This window comes from Crocodylus porosus, unplaced genomic scaffold (assembly GCF_001723895.1).
Source record: "Crocodylus porosus isolate Cpor-Errol unplaced genomic scaffold, CroPor_comp1, whole genome shotgun sequence".
Classification (NCBI taxonomy): Eukaryota; Metazoa; Chordata; order Crocodylia; family Crocodylidae; genus Crocodylus; species Crocodylus porosus.
In genome coordinates this window covers 52340992-52367372 of record NW_017728947.1, presented here as the reverse complement: position 1 = coordinate 52367372, position 26381 = coordinate 52340992, and the positions used below count along the sequence as shown (strand labels likewise).

Below are 26381 nucleotides of genomic sequence, written 5' to 3'. Positions count from 1 at the left end.
AGCACCTACATTGAACACCTTCAAGAGCAAATTGGATACTTATCTTGCTGGGATCCTATGACCCCAGCTGACTTCCTGCCCTTTGGGCAAGGGGCTGGACTCGATCTTCTGAGCTCCCTTCCAGCCCTAATGTCTATGAAATGTATGAAAATACTAGGAGAAGAGAACTGCTACCAAAGTGCTCCCTACCCTGAAGTATTTTGTCTTTGACTTCAGCTTTGTCAGAATGAAATCAGTATATCATGAGAAAGGGAAATATGTCTCTCAAGACAGCAAAAATAAAATCTTTAAGAAGATATATTAGATGTGCACTGAACCTGGTCAGAAAGGACATTAAATATCAAAACATTTTCACAAAAATAACTGAAATTCTCTGCCATTTAGCCTCCTCTATATCAGCAATGGGACAGGTCAAGGGAAGGACTTGAAGAAAGTAAATCATATCAACTAGTAGTTCAAGTCAACTTCCTATGGGTCATGTGGAACAGAAAGGACAATATTATGCGAGAAACAGCTGTAAAGTTGCCTTGCAAACAGCCTTTTATTGGCCATTTTCTTCCTTGTGTCTCTCTCTGAAACCTTTTGTCTTTGTACTCTGACACCCCGCAGAAATAGAAAAGTGACCAGAAATTCTTCCTGCTAGGTAGTCTATGCCAGAAAATAATTTTACTTGCATTAGTCCAACTTCTTGTCTGTTGAGCAAACAGTACTCGAAACACTCTAGGTGCAAAAACTATTCTTTTTTTGTCCGAGTAACATGGATCCTCCAATACTCAAAATATTAACCCCTCACCTACCCCTGAATACTTAGTTATTTTACCCATGTTTTACAATTTTGCCTCAATATCAAATGTTAGATTTTATCTGTAAGTAATATCATTACAAAATGTACTCTGGAACCCTGATGCTGCAGACAGTATATTTCTGGTACTGCATGCATCAAATCCTCCAAAGTTTGATTGTATGAAAATAGTTAAATAATCTTTAGTTTTATTATCTGAAGGCTTAATTGCTTTCCCAAAAAACAAAAAATGTTTGACAAAATTGGATTTTCATACTTTTCGTAGACATTAGGGCTGGAAGGGACCTCTTAAGATCACTGGGTCCAGCTCCCTGCCCAAGGGGCAGGAAGTCAGCTAGGGCTGAAGGACCCCAGCAAGATAAGTGTCCAAATGTTTCTTGAAAGAGTCCAGAGTAGGTGCTTGCACCACCTCTGGGGTGAGTTTGTTCCAGGCCTTGGGGGCTCAAACAGTAAAGTTTTTCCTTATGTCCAACCTAAAATGATCCTGGAGGAGTTTGTGACCATTGGACCTTGTCATCTCCTGGAGTGCTCTGGTGAACAGGCGTTCCCTCAGATCCTGATGCACACCCCTTATGTGCTTACAGGCTGCCACCAAGTCACCCCTGAGCCTGCGCTTCTCCAGGGTGAAGAGTCCCATAGCTTGCATCCTCTCTTCATAAGGCCTGTTTTCCTGCCCTCTGATCATGCACGTGGCTCTCCTCTGGACTCTTTCAAGATCCTCCACATCCTTCCTAAATTGTGGAGCCCAGAATTGGATACAGTACTGCAGCTGCAACCTCACCAAGGCTGAGTACAGCAGGAGTATGACATCTTGGGTCTTGCACGAGATGCATCAGTATATGCAAGCCAGAGTTTTGTTCACTTTGCCAACTACCACTCTCTGGGTCCGACCTTGGAGCCAGTTTCTCAGCCACTGGACTATGGAGTAGCCAAAGCCACAGTTGCCCATTTTTTTTCCTGAAAATTTACCTAGTTGCATTTTTAAGTGCTTCAGAACTCTACAAGTCAACTCTTTTGTTCTCTATTAGTGAAAATAAGGGGTGCCAAACTTGTTTGGGCTCTCCAGGCTAGATCCAACCAAGCAAGCTGGATCTGGACTCACTTCTGATGGAACGGAGGGCAACAGCAGCACTAACCGACGCCCAGCTAAAGACAACACAGAGATTAACACTGCTATTGCTCACCCTGCCCCCAAATTCCCCTCCAAGAGCCCTGTGGGCCAGATCTCATGGGCTGGATCCAGCGTGCAGATCATGTTTGACACCCCTGAGTTAAAGCATCACCATATTCTTTAAGACAGTTTCCATTTTATATTAGGATCCTCTGAAACCTTCCCACTAAGAAGAAATATATAATTCCTGCCTTGAATTTTATCTGGAGGTCCTCACTCAAGAATAGCTTATAAAGCACATTATCTTAACTGGAGATGTGAAAAGAAAGGTAAGAGTAGAAAAACCAAGAGCAGGAAATCTAACAATATAGTAAGACAGTATCCAGAACAAAGCTAAACCTGGAGCTCAAGTGTACTTCAGATCTCCAAAGTCTTTTTGTTGATTTTTTCTCTTATCCTATTTACAACAGATCACACAGTGGAAGTAAATGGTTTTGTTGCCCAGGATGCCCAGATCTAGAGGCTTCATAGTGACAACATACACAAAGAGCCACCTCCACCTTTGTCATTAATAATAAACACGCTACTCAATGAAAGGATGGCAGAATACAATCCTTAGTGAACAGGAATGCAGTTGCAAAACTTAGCAATATGTTACAGACACAGCCTTACCTTGCAGTTTCTTTAATACAGCCACTTCCATTTTCAGAACTTGCTTTGGCTGCTGTGCTGACTCCACCTTCAGTGCAACATTTTCTCGGGTGAGCAAATCCAGAGCATCGTAAATTTCTCCAAACCCCCCACCTCCTATCTTCCTCAACTGCAATGAGAAATATAAGAGAGGATATAAAAAAAAGAAGACAAAGGAAACAAAGGTATTAATATTCCCATGCATGTTCAATATGAAACTATCATGTTAATGTTTAAATAAACATAATTTTTCTTTTCAGATGCATAAGACCAGTCAATGCTTAAAAACTATAATAACTCTCATGGTTAACCATTAAAAACATACTCCAAATATTGAAGGACAGTGTAATTTTTAAAATGACTTTTTCTTTTAAAAAGAGACACACTACATATTAAGCACTTAAAGTCCCTGGTATAAAACTGCACAGCAACATCACAGCATCCCCTGTTGCATGCAGCTGCATTAACCTCATAGCTAACCCCCTCCCCCCACCCCCCAAAAAAAAATCAAAATCGCAGAACTTTAGAAAAGATCACCTTTAAATATGTATTTTAACTACTGCTCACAGTACTCACCTCCACTAATGCCATTCCTAGCAACACATGACATTTAACAAAAACATGCAGTGATATTAAAAAAAAAATCTCATCATTACAAGGAAAAAGTAAACGTTATCACATTATAGGGCCATGAACAGGCCTTCATTTCTATAAGAGGAAATTTCTCAATAGAAATCTTTCCAGGAGAGGGAGCATACAGTCATACAGCATGCATCTGCCTGCATTTGCCTGCCCCTCTTCCACCCACCCACACACACACACAGAGAGTCTGTGCCTTCACCAGATCAGGGTGTTCCTGGTCTGGGGAACAGTGGCTGTTCCCCTCCACCCTAGACTTGTGGAGGGTGGAGAAGGGGGGAGGAAAAAAGAGTGCAGATACTCCTTGAGAGAAATTGAGCAAAAACTTGTACACTCATGGTTTCTACTGCAAGAGCAGGGATTCTGCCAGTAGAAACATAACTGTATGTGGCCTAGGTTTGTTTCACCAACTGATTTTGCTGATACAACAATTTCTCTCTCTCACCTCTCCAGTTACAGTGATGGGAAGGTCACACTAAAAAATATACCCATGGCATTTTTACTACTTCTACTCTGCCATGATTTTCTAAATGTCATTTGTTTAAGTCATGCAACCACCCTATTCTGAAAGCAGTCTAAGCATCCTGATGATCTGGTGATCATCCAGCTAGGCACTGAGCCAGCGTATTAGCCTCTCTAACAATACCTCCTATATGCATTTAATGATCTGATGGAGAGTAATCTATCTTTGTAAGTTCCTACCATGAAGAAAGGAAGCTGAAAAAGCATGAAATAAGTTGTGTTCATAATTTCACTTCTCCTTTCTAGGCTACATCTTGTAGCCCTCTCTATCTGTCAAGAGCCAAAAGAAAGAAGTGCATAAAATGTCAAATACAGCATTTCATAGCACCTTTCAGACAGGTTTGTTAAGTCATTTTTTTGCCATCCAAACCAACTGTTTCTTCCACTACAGAAAAATAAAAAAATTACTAAAAGTATCCAGATGGGACATTTAGCAAGTCAAATAAAGTCTTTATCAAATAGTTAAAATTCTTCCTTGCCAAGAGCATAGCAGCTCAGTTAAACTGTATAAAAAAAGTCACTTGGGTACTAACCAGTTTCCCTAACCTTACAAACGCCTTAGGTTTACTGGACAGAAGAGGTTCACTTTTGTAACTAAGGAGAATTTTGCTTAATTAGTAGCTGCTTAAAATATGACTTTCAAAGGATTTTTTCCCCCTCCCAAGGGGAAAAAAAAAAACACACCAAACCTGAATTCAGACATTTTTATAGTTAAACCAAAACAACAACTGATAAGCCAATGGATTTTTTAATCAAAATGTTTATAACTATTTTTAACACCCATTTGACTTCAATAACCTCTTCACAATTAGGAAAAAAGTAGTCTGTTGAAGGTGTACTGTCACCTTGAAATAAAAGAAAATACTTATAATGATACTGGGCATGTCTACATGTGCAATTCATGTGGCTGAATAAACTCCGCTGCATATCTAACCAGAGTTCATTGCTCCTGGGCATTGTGTTTAAACATGCACCTGGGACAGGGCAAAGCAGCCCCAGCTGGCAGGGTGCCTGCGGTGGAGAGGAGAGGAGGGGTCAACCTAACAGCCCAGAGCTGTTTTGATCCATCTCAATGCGCTGCAGAGAGGCTGGCTGGGCCTGAGGGCACTACAGTATGGGGCTAGCTGGCAGGCAGCCATCCCCTGCACTGAAGCACACTTATACCCCAGCCAGCCCCATCAGCATCTTAAAGTGCATTGTGGTGGAGTAAATAATAGTAATGGAAATAAGCTTTAGGTCATATGTTATCCCTTTTCTATCATAACCTGAACTAGTTCCCCACCTAAAGCATCCCTAAGTTATAAACAGGAAGATTGCAATAGAAGCTACAGAAAATTAAGAGTGAATATGGAAGTCAAACACTGATATGGAAGTCAAATATAGAAAGAGGTGGTGCCACCAATAAGCAAAGAGATGGCCTGTTTCAGACTCTTTAATCCACTTCCCTCTCACTCTACTGCTTTTAAATGTTGAGGGCACTGCAGAGCAGCCTTGCATTTTGTGCCTTGCAACTTTAAAACATGCAACATTTGATTATGCCACAACTTCCAAGCATCTCCTGTTCAGATCACACACATTTCTAACACACGCCTAGGAGTTTAATGACTGATAGATTTTACCTTCCCCTCCCACTCCTCTGCATCTTATTTAGCCTGCATCCACACTGCAGAATGATTATGCAAGCAGTTCAATCTTCAAGTACTGCTTGGACTTTTAGATGACACTCCTGATAAGCCATCTAAGCCCAGGTATAAAGGACCATTGAACTCAAATAAGGGCAGTGAAGGGGAACAGGGTCAGAAGAGATGCACACATACAAACAAGTAGATGGACAGAGCTCTCTCAAGAGGACTACTGAAGATCCAAATAAGAACCCAAGTTAACTTTACAGCGAGGACAAGCTCTGTAACACAGAAAGTCTCATGTGGCTGTGCGCCATGTTGACACACAAAATGTATACATTTCAACATGCAAATTTAGTCACATCCAAATATACTTATTTACATTCAACCTGTAGGTCCTGGATGGCAAGTGGGGAGAAGAGATTTCTAACCACTGGGAAGCAAACCACAGGCTTGTCCTGGGGAAAGAAGTCAAAAAATTTTGCTGGCTGGAATAGTAACTAGATCATGATATTTCCTTATTGCAAATTAAAAATACACCAAGTAAATCTACAGATCACATTCTACATTGACATACAGTACACAAGGGTAATCAATAGCTGAGCAATAAGTAGCAAAGTTTTATGCTTGCAATTCAAAGCACACCAGAGCACAAATTTAATATAAAAAAGAATTTAATGCCATAAAAGTCAATTAAACAGAGCCAAGTTTCTCAAAGCAATGTTAACTCAGCTTTATTTTACATATTCTAAGATCTAGCCTTTTCTCCGTCCCTGTAGCCAAACCCCGTCCAGGTGAAAGCTTCCATTATTGTGTCCCACAACTTCCTTATCCCCGACTCCCCCACATGCAGATCAACTGCCTTTAAAGTCAATACAGAAAACAGCCAATAACATTATTCACTATTCTAAGCACATTGCCCTCTGGAAATCTTCCTTTAGCCCCCCATTCTTTGACTGCAAAGTCCTAAATACTCCCCATTACCCCAAAACTTTCTGGTCTCTTTTTGAACTCTTTCACCTTTTAACATCATCTTAGATTCAATGTGTGTCCATTTTTCCAACAATCCCTGCCATGTTTTTCTTCCACATCACTTCTTATGCTTTGAATGACCTCCTTAAAACTGATCCAAAAAGGTTAGCATCCTTGTGGATTGTACACTTCTCCCATGCCTACAGGAAACTCAAAATATTTAATTTTTGTTAAAGCTTATTAACTTGTCAGAATCAATCTTCACCTGGGCCATTTTATTTGTATGGCATACTTCTTGTCCTTGTCTGCATTAATTTGTCTGGTTTAGGATATATGCTCTTTGGAGACAGAGATCTTCCTTTTCTTTATGTTTGCATAGGGAACAATACAGCATGGGAGAAATCAGAATCAAATAAACTGCAGGTTACAAATCTCTATTAACCCAATCCTAAGGGCACAGACGAGACATTACGGTTACATGCAAATCACAAAACAAATAGGCAACACTTGGTACTTTACTGTTAAACTGCACAGTAATGTTTTCCATATTTACAGGTTAACTTGCTTGTTAATTTTTTATATTTGTAGTGTTTGATTCAAAGTCCATTTTTCTACACATTCTAGAGAGAACACCTGCGTCTTACTGTAAATACAGTCAAACATAGTCAACGTCCCTATCCATTAACTAATATGAGTGGGATCAGGTCCTTATAGACTAGCATAAAGTTAACTGAATTCACTGGTGAAATAATTCCACCAATATTCATAGGTTAGACACAATGCCATATTAATCAGCTGGATTGTTATTTGCTTGAGGAAGAATTTCAGGTTTTACAAATTCTTTCCAGTATTATTCAACTGCCATCCTTTCCTTTTGTTTTTTACCTCCTTCTGCAAAGTAGGCCCTAGGCCATAAGAACAGATGGGTATTCTTAACCTAATGATAGACGATATTTTTAACTAATAATTAGTTAACAATAGTTTAACAAGATGATACTTTCACAGAATAGCAGTCAGAAACATCAAAACCTATACAGAGTAGTTCAATGAGGAACTGTTCACAATCAAATGGGAGACCCACATGCTCAATTCACAGTCTGGTCTTTACACTTGTCACAGAGTGTAAAGACAACAAAGATACGTATATGGAAACAAATCTCATACCACCCAGGCATCAAATTATGTGAAGGAACACTTGTGTCCTTGAAAAATATTTTTAAACCATTACCAAATGTGGGTGAGCAGTATCACCTAACTGGAAAGTGAAGTAAAATTTCAAGCACTGACCCTTTTCAGGTCTTTCTATCGAAACTTATCAACCGTAGAAGAGACAAACAAAAGCCAATCAATTGAAAAACAAAACCCAAAAAGGGTAATAATTCTCAGAGGCTTATATCTTCCAGGTAGGAGGGGAGAGAACACACAGTTCTCTTTTAGTAGCCATTCCCAGTATTATTCACAATCCTTAAAATCTTTACTCTAGGGCTTCCCAGGTCCACACAATTTAGGCTTTTCCCCAGCCAGCTCCTGTTCTCTAAAGGCATCTCTCCCTTTCAGACCATCTGTCTGAGAGGTGAAGCAGCTCTTCCTCCCAAGCTCTACCCTGACCTTGGACCTCTTCCATCTGCTGCCTTGCTTAAGGACAGGAAGTTTTAGATGCAATTTTCTGTGCAACATGAAACTAGGTGCAAGCACCTGACCTATGATGACAATCACCAGTTCTTAAGGCACAATGTTCATAGCAGGAGTGGCAGGCACACACATCTCAAGGCCCTGTGCCCTGTTACAATGTCTTTGATATGGGGGAATGAACAAAAAAATGGCATCTTCTAAATTAATAGACTAGTGTGCATAGTCTATGTGTAAGCTGGAGATAGAGGTAGAAAAGAGATAGACAGAAAGGATGTTCTAGTACTGAGGTGTCAAACATGAGCTCCAGGCCAAATAAAACCCATGTCATACTGCTTCATAGAATTTAGAGACACAGCTAGTGGTGGGCAGGTCCTGCTACAGAATCTAGGCCCCTCAAGTCCCAGGAGATATAGTACTAAGCAGCAGGGGGGGTATGTGAGGACTGTGTCCTGCTCAGCCTGTCCCCACTTGGAGGTGGCACAACTGGTGGTAGGCCATCACAGCAAGCATCCACCTTATCTGAAGCTGCCTGCCCCACGCCTACCACCATGATTGCTACAACCCCTCCCACTCTGCCCACTGAGAAGCCCAGCAGTTTAGATCCAGACCAGGATGAGCTTGACACCTCTGTTCCAGTAAATGAAACACTAGATTGTGACTAAGAAAATCGAAGTTCAATTCTTAGCTCAGCTACAGACTTCCCATGTGACCCTGAGTAAGTCAAATCTTTCTTATGTCTCAGTTGTTGTCTATCTGCCAATTGGAATAATATTTGGCTACATCAAGGCAATCCAAATCACAACCCACATGCAGCTTGCAGGCCCCCACAGCCACCTTACCCATACAGCAGAGGGCGGGATCCCAGAGGCCCACAGCATATGGATAGCACTGTGTATGGCCCCCTGGCCACAGGGAAGTTGAACTGCCCTGGGCTACAGCACCAGGATGGATGAAGAGGATACTTTTTATTGGTTGAGAGAAATGTTCAGATGCTACAATGGTAAGAACCACATAAGTATCTAGAGAGGATACATTTTGAACAAAAATTAAGATTTTCTATAATTTTTATTCCAGAATGAACTTGGAGCAGTGTCCCTGATGAATTGAACAGGATTTTTAAGTAAATTCAAGCTACACTATGTTACTGGTGATCATGTGTGAAAAGGAATAAATGCAGCCTGACCTTCACATCTACTTTGCATTCTGGAGGATGGGCAATTAGATACGATGTCACTGAGATATATCATAGGACCCATCAACATCAGTTTTACAGTCATTTTTTCAAATATAAGCATGCCTCATAATATTCTCTACTGCTCTAACTGGTTAAAAATGAATTTTAAATTAAATCAAAAGCTAACAAAAAAAAAATCTGGTGATCTCCGCAATTCCAAACAATTACAGGTAAGTACTCCACATTTGTACAAAGACAATGACATTAGTTGCAAACATTCCGGAAAAAAACCCACTTTCACTGCAATTCTTTACACAACTCCCAGATATATAAGGCATCAGATATACCAAGGTAATTTTCTACCCATTCACACAAACGGGTTTTCTGATGTAGCAGAATAATAGATGCACAAGTTCTGGCAAATTTTTCAAATGGAAAAAAATTAGTGAACCACAGATAACTCCCCACCAAAAAAAGGGAAAGAAAGAAATGAAAAATCCCAAAATGTGATGACTTGTATTCATATTGATCTGTAACTATAAGCTACCACATTACAAAAAACAGGAGTGTGTTAAATGAAACCTACTGATGACACAAGTTTGAAAGGGTGATCAGGATGTCATACAGGATAAACTAGATGAACATGAAAACTAAGGTTATAGAAATGATGAAATGCAGTAGTAAAAAAGTCCAAGGTCATGTACATAAGGACTAAAACAATTATACAACTGTACTAAAACAACTAACACTATAATTTCTGCTATAAGCTGTGAGCTCACCATTTGGAATTGACTGAGGAGAATGACCCACACCTGTTAGTCAATCATAAAATGGATTATAAGCCACCATTATGTTAAGGCTGTGAAAAAAACTAAGTGTGAACCTGGCATGTCCCAGAAGAGACATTTCTAGTTAAGATGGGGAACTATTAAGGTCATTGTACAAAGCACTGTTGATACTTCTGATCACAAGAGATTAATTCAACCTGAACCAACTCAGACAAGTCGTGATCAGGAAAAATGAGAGCCTATCTTATGAGAAAATTTTAAAAAAAGGTTGTGGTTTATTTAGCCTAGTAAAATGAAAGTTGATGGGGGATATAAATTGCACTATACTAGAAGACTCAAAGATATAGCCTGTGGGCTGGATTTGGTTCATGGTGTCCCATCATCTAGCCCCCAGAGCTGGCCCAGGGAGCGAGATGATCCACATGCACCTGCCCAGCCTCATGGTCAGGGCCTGGAACATGTACCAGACATCCCCCATTCCAGCCGCTCTGGGATCTGTCACAGGCAGTGCACCCCACACCCTACCAGTCCAGGACATGTGCTGCATGTAGCACAGATTCTAGAATGGGTGTCATATGGCAGTCTGGTGGGGGCAGCTGCCACGTGTTGTAAATGGTGCCCACTCCAGCCAGTCTAGGACCTATACTACATGTGGCACCCACCATGGCCAGACTACCAAACAGCACTTGTTTTGGTTGATCTGGGATTTGTGCCACATGCAGCACCCAATCCAGCCAATCCAGGACCTGTGCTACACACAACGCCTGCAGCACCACATGTAGCATGGAGCCCAGAGCAGCTGGACCAGGTGCTGTAACTGGCATGTGGGGGGTGGAGTCTTGGAGCCCAATCCGGCTTGCAAACTGGCCCCTTTGGCATTCCTCTGGCTCAAGGGTCCAGGAGAGTTTGACACCCCTGTGCTATACAAACACTTTCTGGAGCCAGGTTAACACCCAAGAGGTAAAAAAGACATTTAAGCTAAAGGCCAGTGTTGGCACAAGAAAAAATGGCTATAAACTAGTAATGAATAAAATTTAGGCCAAAAAACATAAAAATAAAAAAATTAGAAGGCTTCTAGCAAATGAGGGTCTGGAATGTCTACTTGAAGGGGTAGGGGCAAAACAGCTAAACAGTTTTAAGATGAAGTTTTATCAGTTTCATACAAGGGATTATACGACATGTCAGCTCACTGGTCCCAGGAAATCCTTCTAAATCCACATTCCTAACTGGAGCTCACTCAGGAATAACATCTGCTCGATCCAGACCACAATCTCATCCTTAGGGTGTCAAGGGTTTTTGAAACCGAGTCAAAAAAAACGAACCCAACAACAGAAACCCCTCTTTTTTAAACTGACATAAAAATACCCCACCTTTATTTCATGTACGACTGAACTTTTTAAAACAGAAATCACATAGGTTAGTAGAGATTAGGGGTTTGTGATAGTACACCACTGTGGCAGAGCACAGGTTGTGCCTGCCACTTTAAAGGGTTTGAGCAGGAAGTAAGCAACCTGCAGGTGGGAACAGGCCCAATCCAGCAGGCCCATGTTAGACAGGAGGCCACCTGATTGGTGGAGAGGCTGGGAATCCGAGTACAAGGCTAGGCCCCAAAAGCAGAGCTGGCAGTTGCTGTAGGGTAGCCAAAGGAACAACATCACCCAACTGGAGATCTGCTGCTCCCAGAACAGCTTGGGAGATTCAGGAAAGGATCTATGGGGATGGAGGAGGTTCCTGTTCCTGGGGCATGACCTAAAACTACCCTGCTGGGGCAGATGGTGCAATGGGGCTTCTAGGGGTAGGGTAGTCTCCAGGAAATGCCACATCTGTGCCTCCCCAGTGAAGGGCGAGTATGGGCACCAGAAAGCCTCAGCCTCCACTGCCTCTCGTGGAAGGGAAAGGCTAAGGAAGTATACCCCAACAGAAAAAATACAGGGCCCAGGCCCACCGAGTGAGGCCTGAGGCCCAAGGGGCATTAGGCACAGAAGCCCTAGTGTGGGGATGTGGAAAGACTGAAGCCCCAGTGTGGGCACCGGGGCCCAGGTAGGTCTGAGGATGCCTGAGGCCAACTCTAGGCTGACTGTGGCCCAGCTAAGGGGCCAGGAGAGTTTGTGGATAGGGATGCTGTCGCAGAGCACTTCGGTACCCTACACCTACAAGCAGAAATGGCTCAGGAGAGACCCCTAGTGGTGAGAAGGGGGAGGCTCAACTACCAGTCACTAAGGCAGCACAGGTGCTGGCCCCTAGGGGAACCAAGGGAATCAGCTGACAGGAAGGGGCAGGGCTTGGCCCCTTCTTAAGCCTAAGCATGAGGCCAGGAGAATAGTTCCCTTCTGGTGGCCAAGGAGGGGAGAGCTCGGCCAGTGCAGAGAGAAAGGAGAAGATAGACTGCATGAGCATCCCCTAGTTGCGACTATGAGTTGGAGAATTTTCCCAGTAGGGATAGAACATTGTTTTGACCGGACAGTGTAGTTTTATGTTATAGCCTAGGGGCTTTATGTTTTGTGTTTACTGTTTTAAATGGAGGACTGAGTGAGGCTATTAGGGGTTGGAGCAGGCCTCACAGGAGCTCTACGGTAGCATGGGGACCCTGGCGCCACAGAGGGCACAGCTTTTGGGGGTGCATTGACCCCAGGCCCGGAGCAAGAGGGGGCATTGGGAAGCCCCGGAGTGAGAGGGGGCCAAGACATAGGGCAAACCATGTCAAGTACCATCTGCGAGGCTTGGGCTGCGGTGTAGCGGAGGAAAAGGAGCCGCAGATAGCACCCCTGGCACCAGGCATATAAAGTGGGCAGCCTCCCACTAATTACATCACTCAATCATTTAAGATAAAGGCATGGCAGGCGAGTAAGCAGGCAGTTAGCCCAAGATAGAAGGCGGAGCCACCAACAGAGAGGCTCCAGTGGAGATACTCCTGTCACAAACATGCCTTGCAGATGGCAGACACAGTAGAAAGGGAGGTTAGGAGCCATGTATTAGCCCTTGGCATCAGGGCAATTAAATGAGCAGCCTCCCACCTGGGAACAACTTAAGTTAAATCAAAAGGTGTGGCAGGTGAGGATACTGCCCTAGAAAAGTGGATGGGTCAACATTCAGGACCAGCTTAGGGACAGCCCACTTGTTACAACCATAAGTACTAGAAAAGAAGAATGGGATAAGGGATGATGCAAGTAAATGTTGATAATCAAGCAAGTTACATTAAAAAAAAAAGATGGGGGGGCGGGGAAAAAAAGACACTCACCACTTTCCATCTTTCTTTGACTAAAGTTCCCACACTGAGGATGTCTGGCTGCTCCCCTCCTCCACTCATTGCAACCTCCTGATGCGATGTAGTTGCTATGCAGAGTCTACGTCAGTACAGATCAACTAGTTCCCAGAGGTGGCTTCCATTTAACCTGAGGCTAAAGAAACAGAAATCAGCACAGAGGAGTTCATTAAATGTAGTTACAGCTGCACAATTAAACTCACAAATAAAACCTCAGGATGTCAATATTTTAAAGCTCTAATGCCTGTTGCTATTTCAGGCATTTTAAATTCTACAGTGTGGTATGTGTCAGTAGTCTTATTTATTATTATACATACATAAAATTGTAGTTTATATGCATTACAATTTTGCATTATACTAATCTGCACAATTAGACGAACGAAAAATTTTAAGTATGGGCAATACAGCAGTTCAATGAAGGAACGGCCAACCTGTGGCATGTATGTGCCACAAGTGGCATGGGCAGCCTTTCTTTGTGGCACATGGTTAATCAGAGGGCCAGGCAGCATAGCAGCAAATATGCCAGGAAGCAAAAAACAGAGCAACGGATCAGGCAAGGGAAAGGTATCAGAGTGACACCTAAGCAGGATGCAGGGCTAAGTTGTGCCATGTCTGCCTGAAAGGTTGGCCTCCACTGGTTTACTACATGGACAACAGCAAAAGAAGTCTTGCCACCTGTGTTTAATATCTATGCAGTACATGAAAATGCTATAAATAAACTGAAGCCACTAAATACCTAATAATCACAAACAGGCAAGATCTAGGTTTATATTGCTCATTCAAAAAAGGATTTAAAAAACCAACAAAGTTTCTTAGGTTCTGAGTGTAACACTGACACCAGGAGAAGGTTCTCTTTAGCTTTTCTATCCAATTAGCAACCAGTTTAATGGAGATCTTACCCTTCCATTACTAAACAGGTCCAACCGTGCCAAGTTTGGGCATTCTGGCCCAATGTAACATAAACGCAGATCACTGACAAATCAGCTGAAGGTCAGGTTCATCTTTCAATTTATTAACCTACCTCTGAATCTATGTAAAGCTATTTTTGTCACCAAATGCATGTGCCTCCCATGAATCTCTACCTAATCTGAAAATGCTTAAGTCATCTTAAGCTGTGAGCCCTAAACTCCTTTGGGAAAAAAACAAAAACAAAAAACCACAGGGCACAATTTGGCCAGTCAATTATTGATACAGGTAAAAGAGAAAAGAAGTGTTCTAAAACCTTGACCTAACTCCAGCCCTCTTGGTTGCAAAGAAAATCTTCCAAATAAAAAAACCTAAATATAATCAATGCCATATTGCATCTTCTTGCCTTAAGCTCATGCATGCCAAGAATCCTATCACCATTTACAGCTTCCCAGGTGCAAAAAGCTCCAACTGTCTCCTATTCTGCTGCCAAAACCCAGCTTCCCTTCTGGCAATTTCTGTATTACAGCTATGTTGTCATTACAAGAGCCTGCAGCAGTTTCACAGTTTGAGGACAAAGTTAAATATATTGAATCTAGTATCAAAATAATGCTCATTTATGAATGTAAACTTGAATATACAATATAATTTCCAGTTTGCAAAAGAGTTTGGAATGTTGCATTAGTCAAATCCTTGTAGGTAATTTTATATTTACTCAAATCCAAGAAGATTACAAATTTAAGAACACCTCCTCCCCCGACAATAATTTGATTCTATACACAGAAAATTTAGGAGCTTGTTATAATTTTTTATATTTAAAGTTCATATTTAGAGCCATATTGGAGGATGGTCTTAATTCATTCCCCTCCACTGCAGCAGAGAAAGCAGTGGCAGGGATGCATGTTGGGGTGGCAGGCAATGGGAGTGTCAACTGGCCTGACTCCTGCCCCCACACACCTGTCCCTTGCATTTGCCCACTCATAGTGCCTGTTGCCCACTGGTGTTTGGTCCCTGCCCTTCCCCTCACCTTGCCCCTTATCTCTGCTGCTGCCCCAATGGCACTTTCCCCACTACCCTGCCTCCCTTCCAATTACCCTTAGTCATGGCTCCAGCCCTGCACCAGCTCATGGCACAGAGTACATGGTGGCTCCAACTAGCCAGTCAGCAGTGGCTGCAGCAGCTGCAGTTCTGGCCCTGAGACTGGGTCAGACCTGGAGCAGGAACCAAGGCTGCAGCTGCCACCACTGGTGCGGCCTTGTCAGAAGTGGGCTGGAGCTACCATTTGGTCTGTGCTCACAAAGACAGAATTGCAACTGAAGGTAAGCAGCAGTGTGGGGGAGAGAAAGCAGGCAGAAGAAGTGACCGGGAACTTGAGTGGGAACAGAGGTTGCACAGGGCAGGTGAAGGGGCAGTGGCTGCAGCTCTGACCCTGAGCCCAGGTACTCAATTTGACCAGCCATGTACTCAATTCCAAGGTGAGGAGCTTCTTCCCCACCTTCACCCCCCTGCATCAAGTTGAATGGAGGGGGAAAAAACCTCATCTTGGATTGGGGTAAATAAGGATACATTTTGTCTACCATACTGCTATTAATTGTCTATAAATATAAAAATTACAAAAAATGTACACGTGCTTTACCTGAAATTTTCCTTTCTGGAAAAAATAAGGTCTACAGATACATGATACTGGGTCTTTGCTTTCTGCAGCCTAGAAGGCAAATCAAAAAAACTTTCTGTCAACTCAAAATAGAAGGTGTATTCCTCCACTTCTGAGAAACTGCCATCTAAGATATTTCCATGTTTTAGGAAATCTTTAACTGCTCTGTATCACTGAGAAAAGATGAATCATTGAGACTAAACAGAACAAGCATCCTGAAGCAAGAGTTGAATAAACAACAAATTGCGAGTGCCAATTACTTATCTGTTACCTTCTCAATTAAACAACCCATTCTTTGATAGGTTGGACATCTGGAATGCACCACTCCAAAAAAGGAAATTTTCCAGAAAGGTGCAGCTAAATTTTCTTATTCTTATCCATAACACCAGGCTTTTCACCATATGCCCACTCAGATTGGGAGCTATATACATCTATGTGCAGACAGTAAAAAAGGCATCATTTCACAATAGTCACTGTAACACTACAGCAAGAGCACCTATTGACTGAAAATTCCCTCAGATTATAACAGTCTCATCTGTACCATCTGAAGGAGGAAGAAAGAAATGACTGTGTGGCTGCCTTGCCATTTTCTTTCTACAGTCTTTCTGGTCTACAAAGTGTCCACAGGAGTGATGGAATGAACTCTTGCTACTGAAGATGTAATTGCAAGTGGGACGCAAACAGATCTATTGTTGAAACCAAATTCCTTTACTATGGAATAAAAACACCTTTGGGAGTACTGTTGTTTCTCTGCATGGTCTCTAGTTATGCCTGCTAAACCTAATAGGCATAACCTTCACTTTCCCCTCGGGTGTGAACAGAGCAAGCCGACACCAGATTTTCCTTCACCCAAGTCAGCAACAAGTAAAAATCCTCCCTGTCACTGTTGTTCCCTTTTGTCTTTTAACATCTGACATGGTTTGATGTGGTGTCTGTCAAAATCAGCACATGAGAGGGAATAGAGCCTTTGTCCCTAGCTTCTGCTAGTTTATACTGCAATTGCTTTCATTTGGACCAGTTTCTAGGGGCAGTCCTTTATATCATGTGAGTGCCCAAGACTTATATCTATGACAATATCTGACCAGGTGGCTTTGTCTATTAGAAAGCCTGGTTTGAATCTACTCTGACTCAGATTTGAAAGTGTTCCTGCAGTGAAAGTCTTCTGCTGGCAAGCAGATAATACAAATGAAAAAAAGTAAGAAGCTCTGTAGAGGTCTAATGCAAGCACACCCCACAAAGAATATCCACACAGAACACTGATCTTAGAAGAGAAAAAACATATGAATGGATATGTCCCTTGAGAAGCTATTTTGATAAGTCTTCTCAGCTTCTCCAGTATTTCCTTCAATAAGAAACTCTGTAGGAAGACAGCATCTGTTTCCACTCCAAGATGAGGGAGCCAGTGAGACAGCACTGACAGTCAAAAAAAACTGTGGCAGTAGCTGTGAGTAAGTTTGAGTGAGGAGGAAGTGGTAGATGTGGATTCCTTCCTGTTTGACTGGATCTGTTGGAGGGCTGCTATTAACACTACCTACATTTTCAAAGGCTTCCGTGATACTAGAGATAAGCCAAAGGATGAGGACTTGTTCCTGCGGAATTCACTTCTGAGAACAAAGTACAGGAAACATCCATAAAACTATCAAATTGGGATTCAGAACCAAGTAGCCTCCAACTCTACCAATATTGTATACCCCTTTCATTGCTAGCAGCTAGTGTGGATTTTACGATCTCTATTGCAAATTTTGATTTTTTTCACAGGTCTGTTGAGATACTACAGTTTGCTTTTTTTTTTTTTTTTAAACCAGACTGAGAAAAACTTGCAATATTGTTTGCCCATGTCAGCACTGATTACAGAAGTGTACAGGGGCACTTGGGATAAAACATGACAATTCCAATTTATTTATTTTTTTTGGCTTTACACAATATTTATGCATGAAAAATAAGTTGAGTTGATGCCGTTCTGGACTTGTCTGCAAAGAACCTGCTTATAGAAAAGACCACTCACAAAATTCTCTCTCCCAGTTAGAAATCCCAAGTTCATTATCACCATGAAAACAGGCACATTTATTTCTGGTGGTGATATCAGGAAAATGTACACTGAGGAAACTTTTAGCCTTCTATATGAAGGCCAGGAAGGTGAATATGACATGGAAAGAAATGAAGAAGCTTGTTACTGCTTGCCAGATCTTCTGTATCTAGGCTGCTGTAAATCATATCATTCCCTAAACATCTGCTGGAGTTAAAACATGCAGAAGGTGGCAAGGCATGGTGACCTCCACAGAAGCTGTAAGCAAAAGTGAGGACATTAGCACATGGGGACTCACTGTAGCAGCAAAGGACAGTAATCCCACACTTTTTCAAGTTTTTCGGTAGGGCAACATATCCCCTTATTACACACCAAGGTGCCAGAGGGGGAATAGAGTTAGCTCACCTACAACAACTGAGGACCTAAATCATAGCTTTAAAGTGCTCAGAAGGCTAACGACAACTTTTCATAGTTTCATAGTTAGTAGTGTCGGAAGGGACCTGAGCAGATCATCAAGTCCGACCCCCTGCCATGGCAGAAAAGAGTACTGGGGTCAAACAACCCCAGCAAGGTGATTGTCTAGCCTTGTCTTAAAGATCCCCAGGGTAGGAGCCAGCACCTCTTCTCTTGTTCATCAGAACCTGGGCACAGCTTGACTGCCACCACCAAGTGCAAAGCCAAGAGCGCTTCCCCTCCCGCCTGCCACCCACAATAGCAAGAGATGAGGTCTGAGCCCCAATATCCTCAAAGTCTTTTAATTTTAATATTTGAGTTTCCAGTTCTAATTAGAAGCATTTATCTTCTCCTCTTAAGCAAGAAGGATTTTCCTTTGTTTAGGAGTTGGGGTACATACAAACTTAGAAGAAACAGCCCAGGTCTGTTATTTCTGCATGAATTTTCCAGTGCTGCATTAGAGAGGGTGATCAGGAAAAAACTCAAGAAATCATGTCTACCCATCCTGTATCTATGAAAGTGAGCTAAGGAAACTCATACTCCTGCACTTTGTGAATTTATATGATCAAAAGGCAAAATTTGCTTTGCACTTATACTTTGCAATGAGGAGGAGGAGTATCAGGAGCTCTGTCTCTTTCCTTTCAGCTTTCCTCTGTCAGGACATCTAGAAGTTTGTGAACACCAGCAAGATTATTTTATTAATGTCCTCTTTGATCATCCTCTTCAGACCAAGAAGAAGAGGAACCTCACAGGTCCATCCCCTTCCCCCCAAACCACTCCAGACTTAAAAAAGTAAGTTCAGTCTCAAAGTTTATGCTTGTCAAGGTCCAGAAGGAGCTTTCCAAGGTCCTAAACTCTATTCAAAAGATTTCTGGGCCTGCACTGAACTCATCCCAGAAGCACATGCTCCAACACTAGAAGTTTAAAGGGAATCACTGACTTGTTTCCAGATACCACAGCTGAGCTGACATTACTAGCTGAAAGTAACCCGGAGCCACAGAAAGACCGGGCAGTAAGAAGAGAGGATTCAGGCTTTTTTTAAATGTCTGCATTCCTAATTGTAGCTTCCTGCCCCTACAACAGTACGGAGGGAGGGGTTGGGCAGCTGCTCCGCAGTCAAAAGTTGGGGTAGCGGACATGGGAGTAAGAGGCTGAGCAAGAAGTTTCCCTGGACATCTTGTACTCTGCTTCAAGCTATGTGTCAGAGAAGGCACTCACTTGTGCTGAATCCAGAGCCTGGGCTACACCAAGGGATTTTGCTGCTGAAGTGCTGCTACTGCTTCCTGGGACCCATCCTGCTTGAAAAAAGGGGGGGGGGGGAAGGGAGGGAGTGAGGGGGCTGAAGGAAATCCTGTTCCAGTCTATGCACTTGAAAGGGTCTCTTCAAATCTCCAGACAGGAAGTCAAAATCAGCAGAGGAGGTGCAAGCAGCAGTTTCTGGCAGCAAGATGCAAAAGTTTAAGAAAGGGCACTGCCTCACCATGAAAGTAAGATCCTGATGACCTGGAAATTTTAAACAAGCTTTTTTTCCCCCTCCCCCCTACAAATCTGTTCTGCAATGGTTAAGACGTGGCCTGCCTGCCTGCCTCTAAGACTGCTGGTGGCAGAGCCACTAATTCCCTGCCACCACAGGTGTAACACAGCCAGGTGCCTAGACCAACTGCATCACAAGGCCAGCCATGAATTCTGGCTGCTGTGGTGCCACTAAACAGGATTGTACAGCTGAACTGGTAGCATTTTTTCTGCCCCTCTCCACCTCACCAAAAGCAGCATCCCTAGTCTCCCTGTCCTAGTTATGCCTGCCAATGATTAATATGCTTGGTCTTTTTCCAAGGCAGCCTTGAGCAGAGATCCATTCTTTGGGATATGTGGACCTCATTACAAATAAGAAAACCAGAGTCTAAATTCACTTCCAACCAAGACTTACCTTCTCAACTCAAACACAAATTTATATCCTTACCAATTCCCCAAATCTACCAGAGACCAAAAGAAAATTTGTAATGTAAATCAGCCAAAAAACTACATTTCTGTTTTAAGTCTACAGTAAGTTAATGGTAAAAAGAAATCTGAACTACGGTTGCTCTGGGCTCAGCCAGGGCAATCAGAGAATCAAGGCAATTCATCCCCTGAGGCTGCAGGGGAACAGGCCTCACCTGCAGCAAGCCTGGATCAATGCCCGGGGCCCAGTTGGTCCCAGGGGAGCAGAGTAGCTAATCCAGAAGTCACACACAACAGGCTGTACCCACTCCAGACTTTAAAGTTTAAAGCCTGCAGTACTCCATCCTGAGCCTCAGCCTGCAGCACTCTGTCCAGGCAAAGACTTAGGTATATGCACCTGACCTTTTTGTGCTTCCTGCTTCACCTATTGCATCTCTGATTTTGAATGCTAGCTGACTGTGGTTCTGACTCCTGGCATATCCTGACTCCAGCTTTGGCTCCTGATTCCACTTCTGACTTCTGGCATCTCCAGACCCCCAGCTCCCTGAAAACCTGGCTCTGACTCTGCCTGTATGTCAGGTGACCATTCCCAACTGCTCATGCCCCAGTCACTAATACATAGGTCAGTTGTGTTTTTTTCACACCATTTATTATAATGTACCTTTCATGACAGCCTCTTCAAAGAAACCCTTAATTTGCTCATTTACATTAAGCATTCACTCTCGGCATCGGAATAGCAGGCCTATTCTGCAAGTACCTAAAACCAGTGTTACAATAAATACTTTTTGCAGAATTCTTTGAAAATATACAGCACAGGAGAAGGGCTAAGTGTTATACAAGCATGGTTTGAACACACTCCTAGCACTGATGACTAAAAGCATTTCCATGCAGCCACACCCCCCCAGCTCTGTGCCACTGCCCAATCACACAAAACTCTGGCTGGTCTGCAGTGCCAGGCACGTGCAGCAGTGCAAAGCCAATGGTATGCACTTCCAGAAGCTCACCAGACTATCAGTGGGCTCGATTCAGCCCACGGGCCATCATTTGACACCCCTGCATTAGGCGATTGTGGTTTTTTGATGGTAACACAGTACTGCAATAACAGCATGATTTGGAAGCTGGGACCTCGTAACTGAAATAATACCTTTATAACCTTTACACAGGTTGTCTACTGGAGATAAAAGTTAGGACGTTGCATCTGTTATCAACAATCCTACTAACTTTAAATGCCAAATGATGGCAAATCAATCTTCTGACACTCCAAAGTATTATCCATACTAATTCTACTATTAATAACTTGCACTGCATGATTAGTCAATTGTCCAAGTAGGAGAATATGGACACCTCCAGTTTACGCAGGGAGGACGCAACTATGGCTAGACAAAAAAGACAATCAATCAGCTAGGGTGGCATTTTTTTTCCATAGCTCCACATGACCTTTGACAATGAGGACCTACTGGTTCAATGTACAAAGCTGCAGCTGTCAACTGGTTGCCATACCAAAGCAGTAGCTCGTTCTTGTAGGTCTGTAACACAGTAACGTTAGAGTGCCACAAACAATTAAACCCAAAATTCCAGGCAATATGCCAAGAATCAATGGACATAATTATATTGATCTTGGTGGAAATTTGAGAATTGGAAGAGTGAAACTAAGGGTAAAAGAAGCCTCCAACATCTAGCTAGCAGGCCCAAAAGTGCTATACCTATGCTAACTAGTACTGCAGAATACAGCTATTTTACATCTAGCTTGGGAGCCCATGTGTGCAAAACTACCTTTGATATCTTTGCCTTGGATCATGGAGAAATGCCCCAGGACTAGACTCTTAAAAAATCTTAAGCCTTTGCTAAAGCAACTGTACAATGCCAGTTATGCAAGGTGTACATACATCATACAGAATCACAAAGGGAAAGCAGAAAAAAGGATTCTAGAGCATATTTATATTCATTTTTTCTACAAGCTTCATTTTGACAGGCTCTGATTGATTGAGCCACTGCTGTAGGAGGATCTCCTCTTTATATGCATTCTAATTGCAGTCAGGGAGGGTAAATGCAACCTGTGCCTAGATACTGCAATATGCAATTAAATACAGAATACACAACTGAAAAAACATGGTATACTGAAACCTGATCAAAAACTAACATGTTCAAAATCATTCAAACACTACATCTCTGTTCTTATGCTGTGTGCGCTCAAACAGGACTTTACAATTATTTATTTCCCCAAAGGTCCTTTATTGGCAGGGTGTAAGAAGCCAGACAGAGCCTCTATTACAGGGTTATGAATCATAAAGCAAGGATGACAAGATACCTGCTAGAGGGAGATCATTAACAATGCATAGTCAGGATTTTGAAAGACTTTTTTCTAATCCTATCAAGATTTTTGTACTAGGTCTAAAACACTAATCTTGACAATATTCTCTGCCAGCACCAGGCAGTGTACCTGCCTAATGGTAAAGTTCAACATTCCCAAATCTACTTAATCTATTTAATGAGAGAACAAGCAATAATATTAACCTCTCAGTAACAAAGCTGTTAAAAACAATGGCATGTTCAAGTTTTGTTTTTTGGGTTTGTTTGTTTTTTTTAAATCAATTGTCTTTGGGCTCTGACAGGTTAGAATCACCTCTTTGATGCAAAAGTGTAACAAAGGAAAATACGTGCTAGGAATAGAGCACAAGGCTTAGGTTTGAGTGACAATCATCTTATCAAAAGATGACCTGCTGGGCAACAACATGATAAGCTTTCCTTATCTCTCACTATAGTCTCCATCCACATTAATTTTATCAAATGACTTCCATGCCATTTATTTATATGTCACTGTCTAAGAAGCTTACTGCTCCCACCAGCAGTCTAGGGTATAGGTGAAGGTTTATAAGGCCTAAAAAACTCAGAACTGCTATGATAATTGTTACAGCATGGCATGGTAGCTGGGCAAGAAACAAAAGAAAAAAGAGAAAGTATTTGTTGTACAGAAATGCTGTAAGCAGACACTGGTAGTTCCAACATAAGATCCATTAAAATTATGTATATGTGGCAGGGCCATAAAAATACTTTAACTATGTTTTGAGATATCGAATATCCATACTTTCAACAGCTGAAGCATGTCATCCTGCAAGCTTGCTTGCCCATGCGGTTAATTCTTCATTTGCAGTTTCAACAGGAAAAAAAAAAGAACATAGTGAAAAAACTGAGAAGTACTTTCTCAAAATATATTGCTGAGTTCTGAAGACAGAGGTTCACAGTCATTGGTCCACATATGATCTTAAGTATATGTATCCAATAATATACCTGATCAAAAGCCCAACATGGCTGCTGTCATAATTATTAATTAAAATAAGCATAAATATTAGAAAAATATGTTGAAGATTTAAGTGTACGCATTCTGGAAACTAAGGCTGCATCTTACTGGTTGAGATGACCCAAATTTTCTTCGAACAACTTTTTCTCTTGATTGATATCTGCTTGTTGAATGAATTGCTCTTCAGATGTAAAGCATTCTAGGAAAGTCAATTTTGAAGGGCAAATTGTCACGTCAGAAAAATTCCATAACTTAGTGCCTGTGGCATTCATGTCAGGTTTCTGTAGCTTAGTAGGCTTAAGAGCCATGAGAAAACTTAAAGAAAAGCTATTTTAAGGTAAAATATCCTTCTAAAATAGAATTCGGATAACTACACAAGAGAGGAAGAGTTCAAGATAGACTTCTTAAACTAAAAAGGTATTGCAGCAGAGTGTGATTCACTAACTGAAGGATTGACAGAACTCCAGATTATTTAAAGTGACAAGCCTAGTAGTCAAGTGGCAAGCCATACAGGATGAACATGCTTCGACCTCTAGAGCAAGCAAGTCAGTAGCCAAGAATATGCTGAAATTGAAGTGCTCAACATTTTAAAATCACCAGCAATAAACAGCATGCTACATGCACTTATCTTGTGCATTACTGTTTTAACAAAAAATGTACTACCAGAAATGTTCTTTAATAACCAACTTAACTGCTATGCTACAAGTGTCCATTTCTGACTTGGCTTCCATGACCACAGTACGCTCTTTGGCGAGAGAGGCAGTGAGCTACTGGGAAGGGATGGCCTCCACCTCTCCCCTCTGGACTGCCTGACCTGCTCTACTGCACTTGAAAAACTGAGCCTGCTGGGGGATTGGGGGACTACTGCCACAGCTGGCTGGCTGAGCAACCCTTGTAAAGCCAGCAGGCCAAGGCACTTAAAGGAGCCCACCCCTGTACCAGCCCTGGAGCGAGCTGTGGGCAAGGCAAGGGTCCCCAAAGGGACACTTGCTTGCCTGTACACAAATGCCAGGAGCCTGGGGCAATAAATAGGAGGAACTTGTAATCCTGCTTAACACAAACAACTATGATGTCATAAGTATAACAGAGACCTGGTGGGACTCCCACCCATGACTGGACCATGCGTATAGATGGCTATACCCTGTACAGGAGGGATCAAGTGGACATAAGGGGCAGGGAGTATAGCTCTCTATGTCAAGGAAAGCTAAGTCCCTGCAAGCCGACACTGGTGCCCAGGGTGTACAACTAGAGACCTTCTGGGTTAAAATCCATGAGAAATACAGCACAGGGGACACAATGGTGGGAGTCTGCTACAGACCTCCTACCTAGGATCAAGAGCTTGACCAGGAAGGAGTTCACCAGGGAATTGGCTGAGGCTGCATGCTCCTGGTGCGTGGTTGTCATGGGAGACTTCAACTACCCAGACATCTTGGGGGAAAGAGCGCTTGGCCAAATCCGAGCGGTCGCCACACTTTCTCTCATGCATGGATGACCTCTACCTGACTCAAGAAGTCTACGGGCAGACAAGAGGTAAAGCACTGCTCAACCTGGTACTGGAAATGGGGGACGACCTAATCAGCAACCTAATGATTGAAGGGAAGCTGGGTGACAGTGACCACAAGCTGATCACCTTCACCATCTGCCATAAAGCTGGCAAGTCAGTCAGCAATACAGAAGTCCTAGACTTCAGGAAAGCTGACTCTGACAAGCTCAAGAGGCTCATCAGGGAGGCACTAAAGGGCCACAACCCAAAAGAGGAGGGGAGCTCAGGATGAGTGGTTGCACCTCAAAAGAGTGACCCTGGATGCACAAGCAAAGTCTATCCCATCTCAGAGGAAAGGCAGAAAAAGGACACAGCAGCCCCCTTGGCTCTCCAGGGAACTAGCGGACCTCCTGTGTCTAAAAAGAAAAGAAGCAAAAAAAAAAAAAAACAATCCTACAAAGAATGGAGGACTGGATCCACCTCCAAGAAGAAATACTCTGCACTAGTCTGGATCTGCAGGGAGAGAACCAGGAAAGGCATGGCTGTGACGGAACTCCAATTAGCTACAAGTATCAAGGACAATAAAAAGTCCTATTTTAGATACGTGGGGAGCCAGAGGAAAAGCAAGGGCAACACTGGACCCCTGCTGAACCAGATGCAACAACTGGCAACCAACACCCAGGAAAAAGCCAACTTGCTAAATGGGTACTTTGCATTGGTCTTTCACCAGTCCCATGGGATACCGCTGCCCATTACAGGACAGGGAGTCCCAGGTGAGGGAGATTCCTTACCCACCCCCACCCCCCGTTAATGCTGACCTTGTAAAGAAACACCTTGAGAGGCTGGACACCTTCAAGTCAGCTGGCCCTGACAGCTCACACCCCAGGGTACTCAAGGAGCTGGCTAACATTGTAGCTCAGCCCCTGGCATGGATCTTCAAGAATGGGCACTTCACCAGAGTGCCAGGAGAAGATTGGAAGAAGGACAACATGGTGCCCGTCTTCAAGAAAGGGAGGAAAGTGGATCCGGCAAACTATAGGCCTATCAGCCTGACCTGTATCCCGAGGAAGGTCTTAGAAAAGATTATCAAAGAGATCAGTCTCGACAGACTGGTTGAAGGCAACATACTGAGGGATAGCCAACATGGGTTTGTTGTGGGTAGGTCTTGCTTGACCAATCTTATTTCCTTCTACAACCAAGTGACCCATCACCTGGACAAAGGAGAAGAGATTGATGTCATATATCTTGACTTCAAAAAAGCCTTTGATCTGGTATCCCATGATCACCCCTTAGTAAAACCGGCCAACTGCGGCCTTGGCCACACCACGATCCGCTGACTGGGGATTTGGCTCTGTGGTAGGACCCAGAGGGTGGTGGCTGATGGAAGTCAATCACTGTGGTGCCCTGTG

The 26381-nt window shown here is 42.8% G+C and overlaps 1 protein-coding gene across 4 annotated transcripts in view; it reads right to left on the bottom strand.

Annotated features, from left to right (window-relative positions):
* TTBK2 (tau tubulin kinase 2) overlaps positions 1-26381 on the bottom strand; it is a 205965-nt gene that overhangs the window by 146063 nt on the left and 33521 nt on the right. For 3 of the 4 annotated variants that reach the window (XM_019551473.1, XM_019551472.1, XM_019551470.1), the window contains exons 2-4: positions 15757-15825; positions 13191-13350; positions 2586-2733 (exon numbers count right to left, since the gene is read on the bottom strand). In XM_019551473.1, coding sequence (XP_019407018.1) covers positions 2586-2733; positions 13191-13259 — 217 coding nt within the window. In that variant the 5' untranslated portion in view covers positions 13260-13350; positions 15757-15825. The remainder of the gene's footprint in view (positions 1-2585; positions 2734-13190; positions 13351-15756; positions 15826-26381) is intronic. The other variant, XM_019551471.1, reaches the window with a different exon arrangement.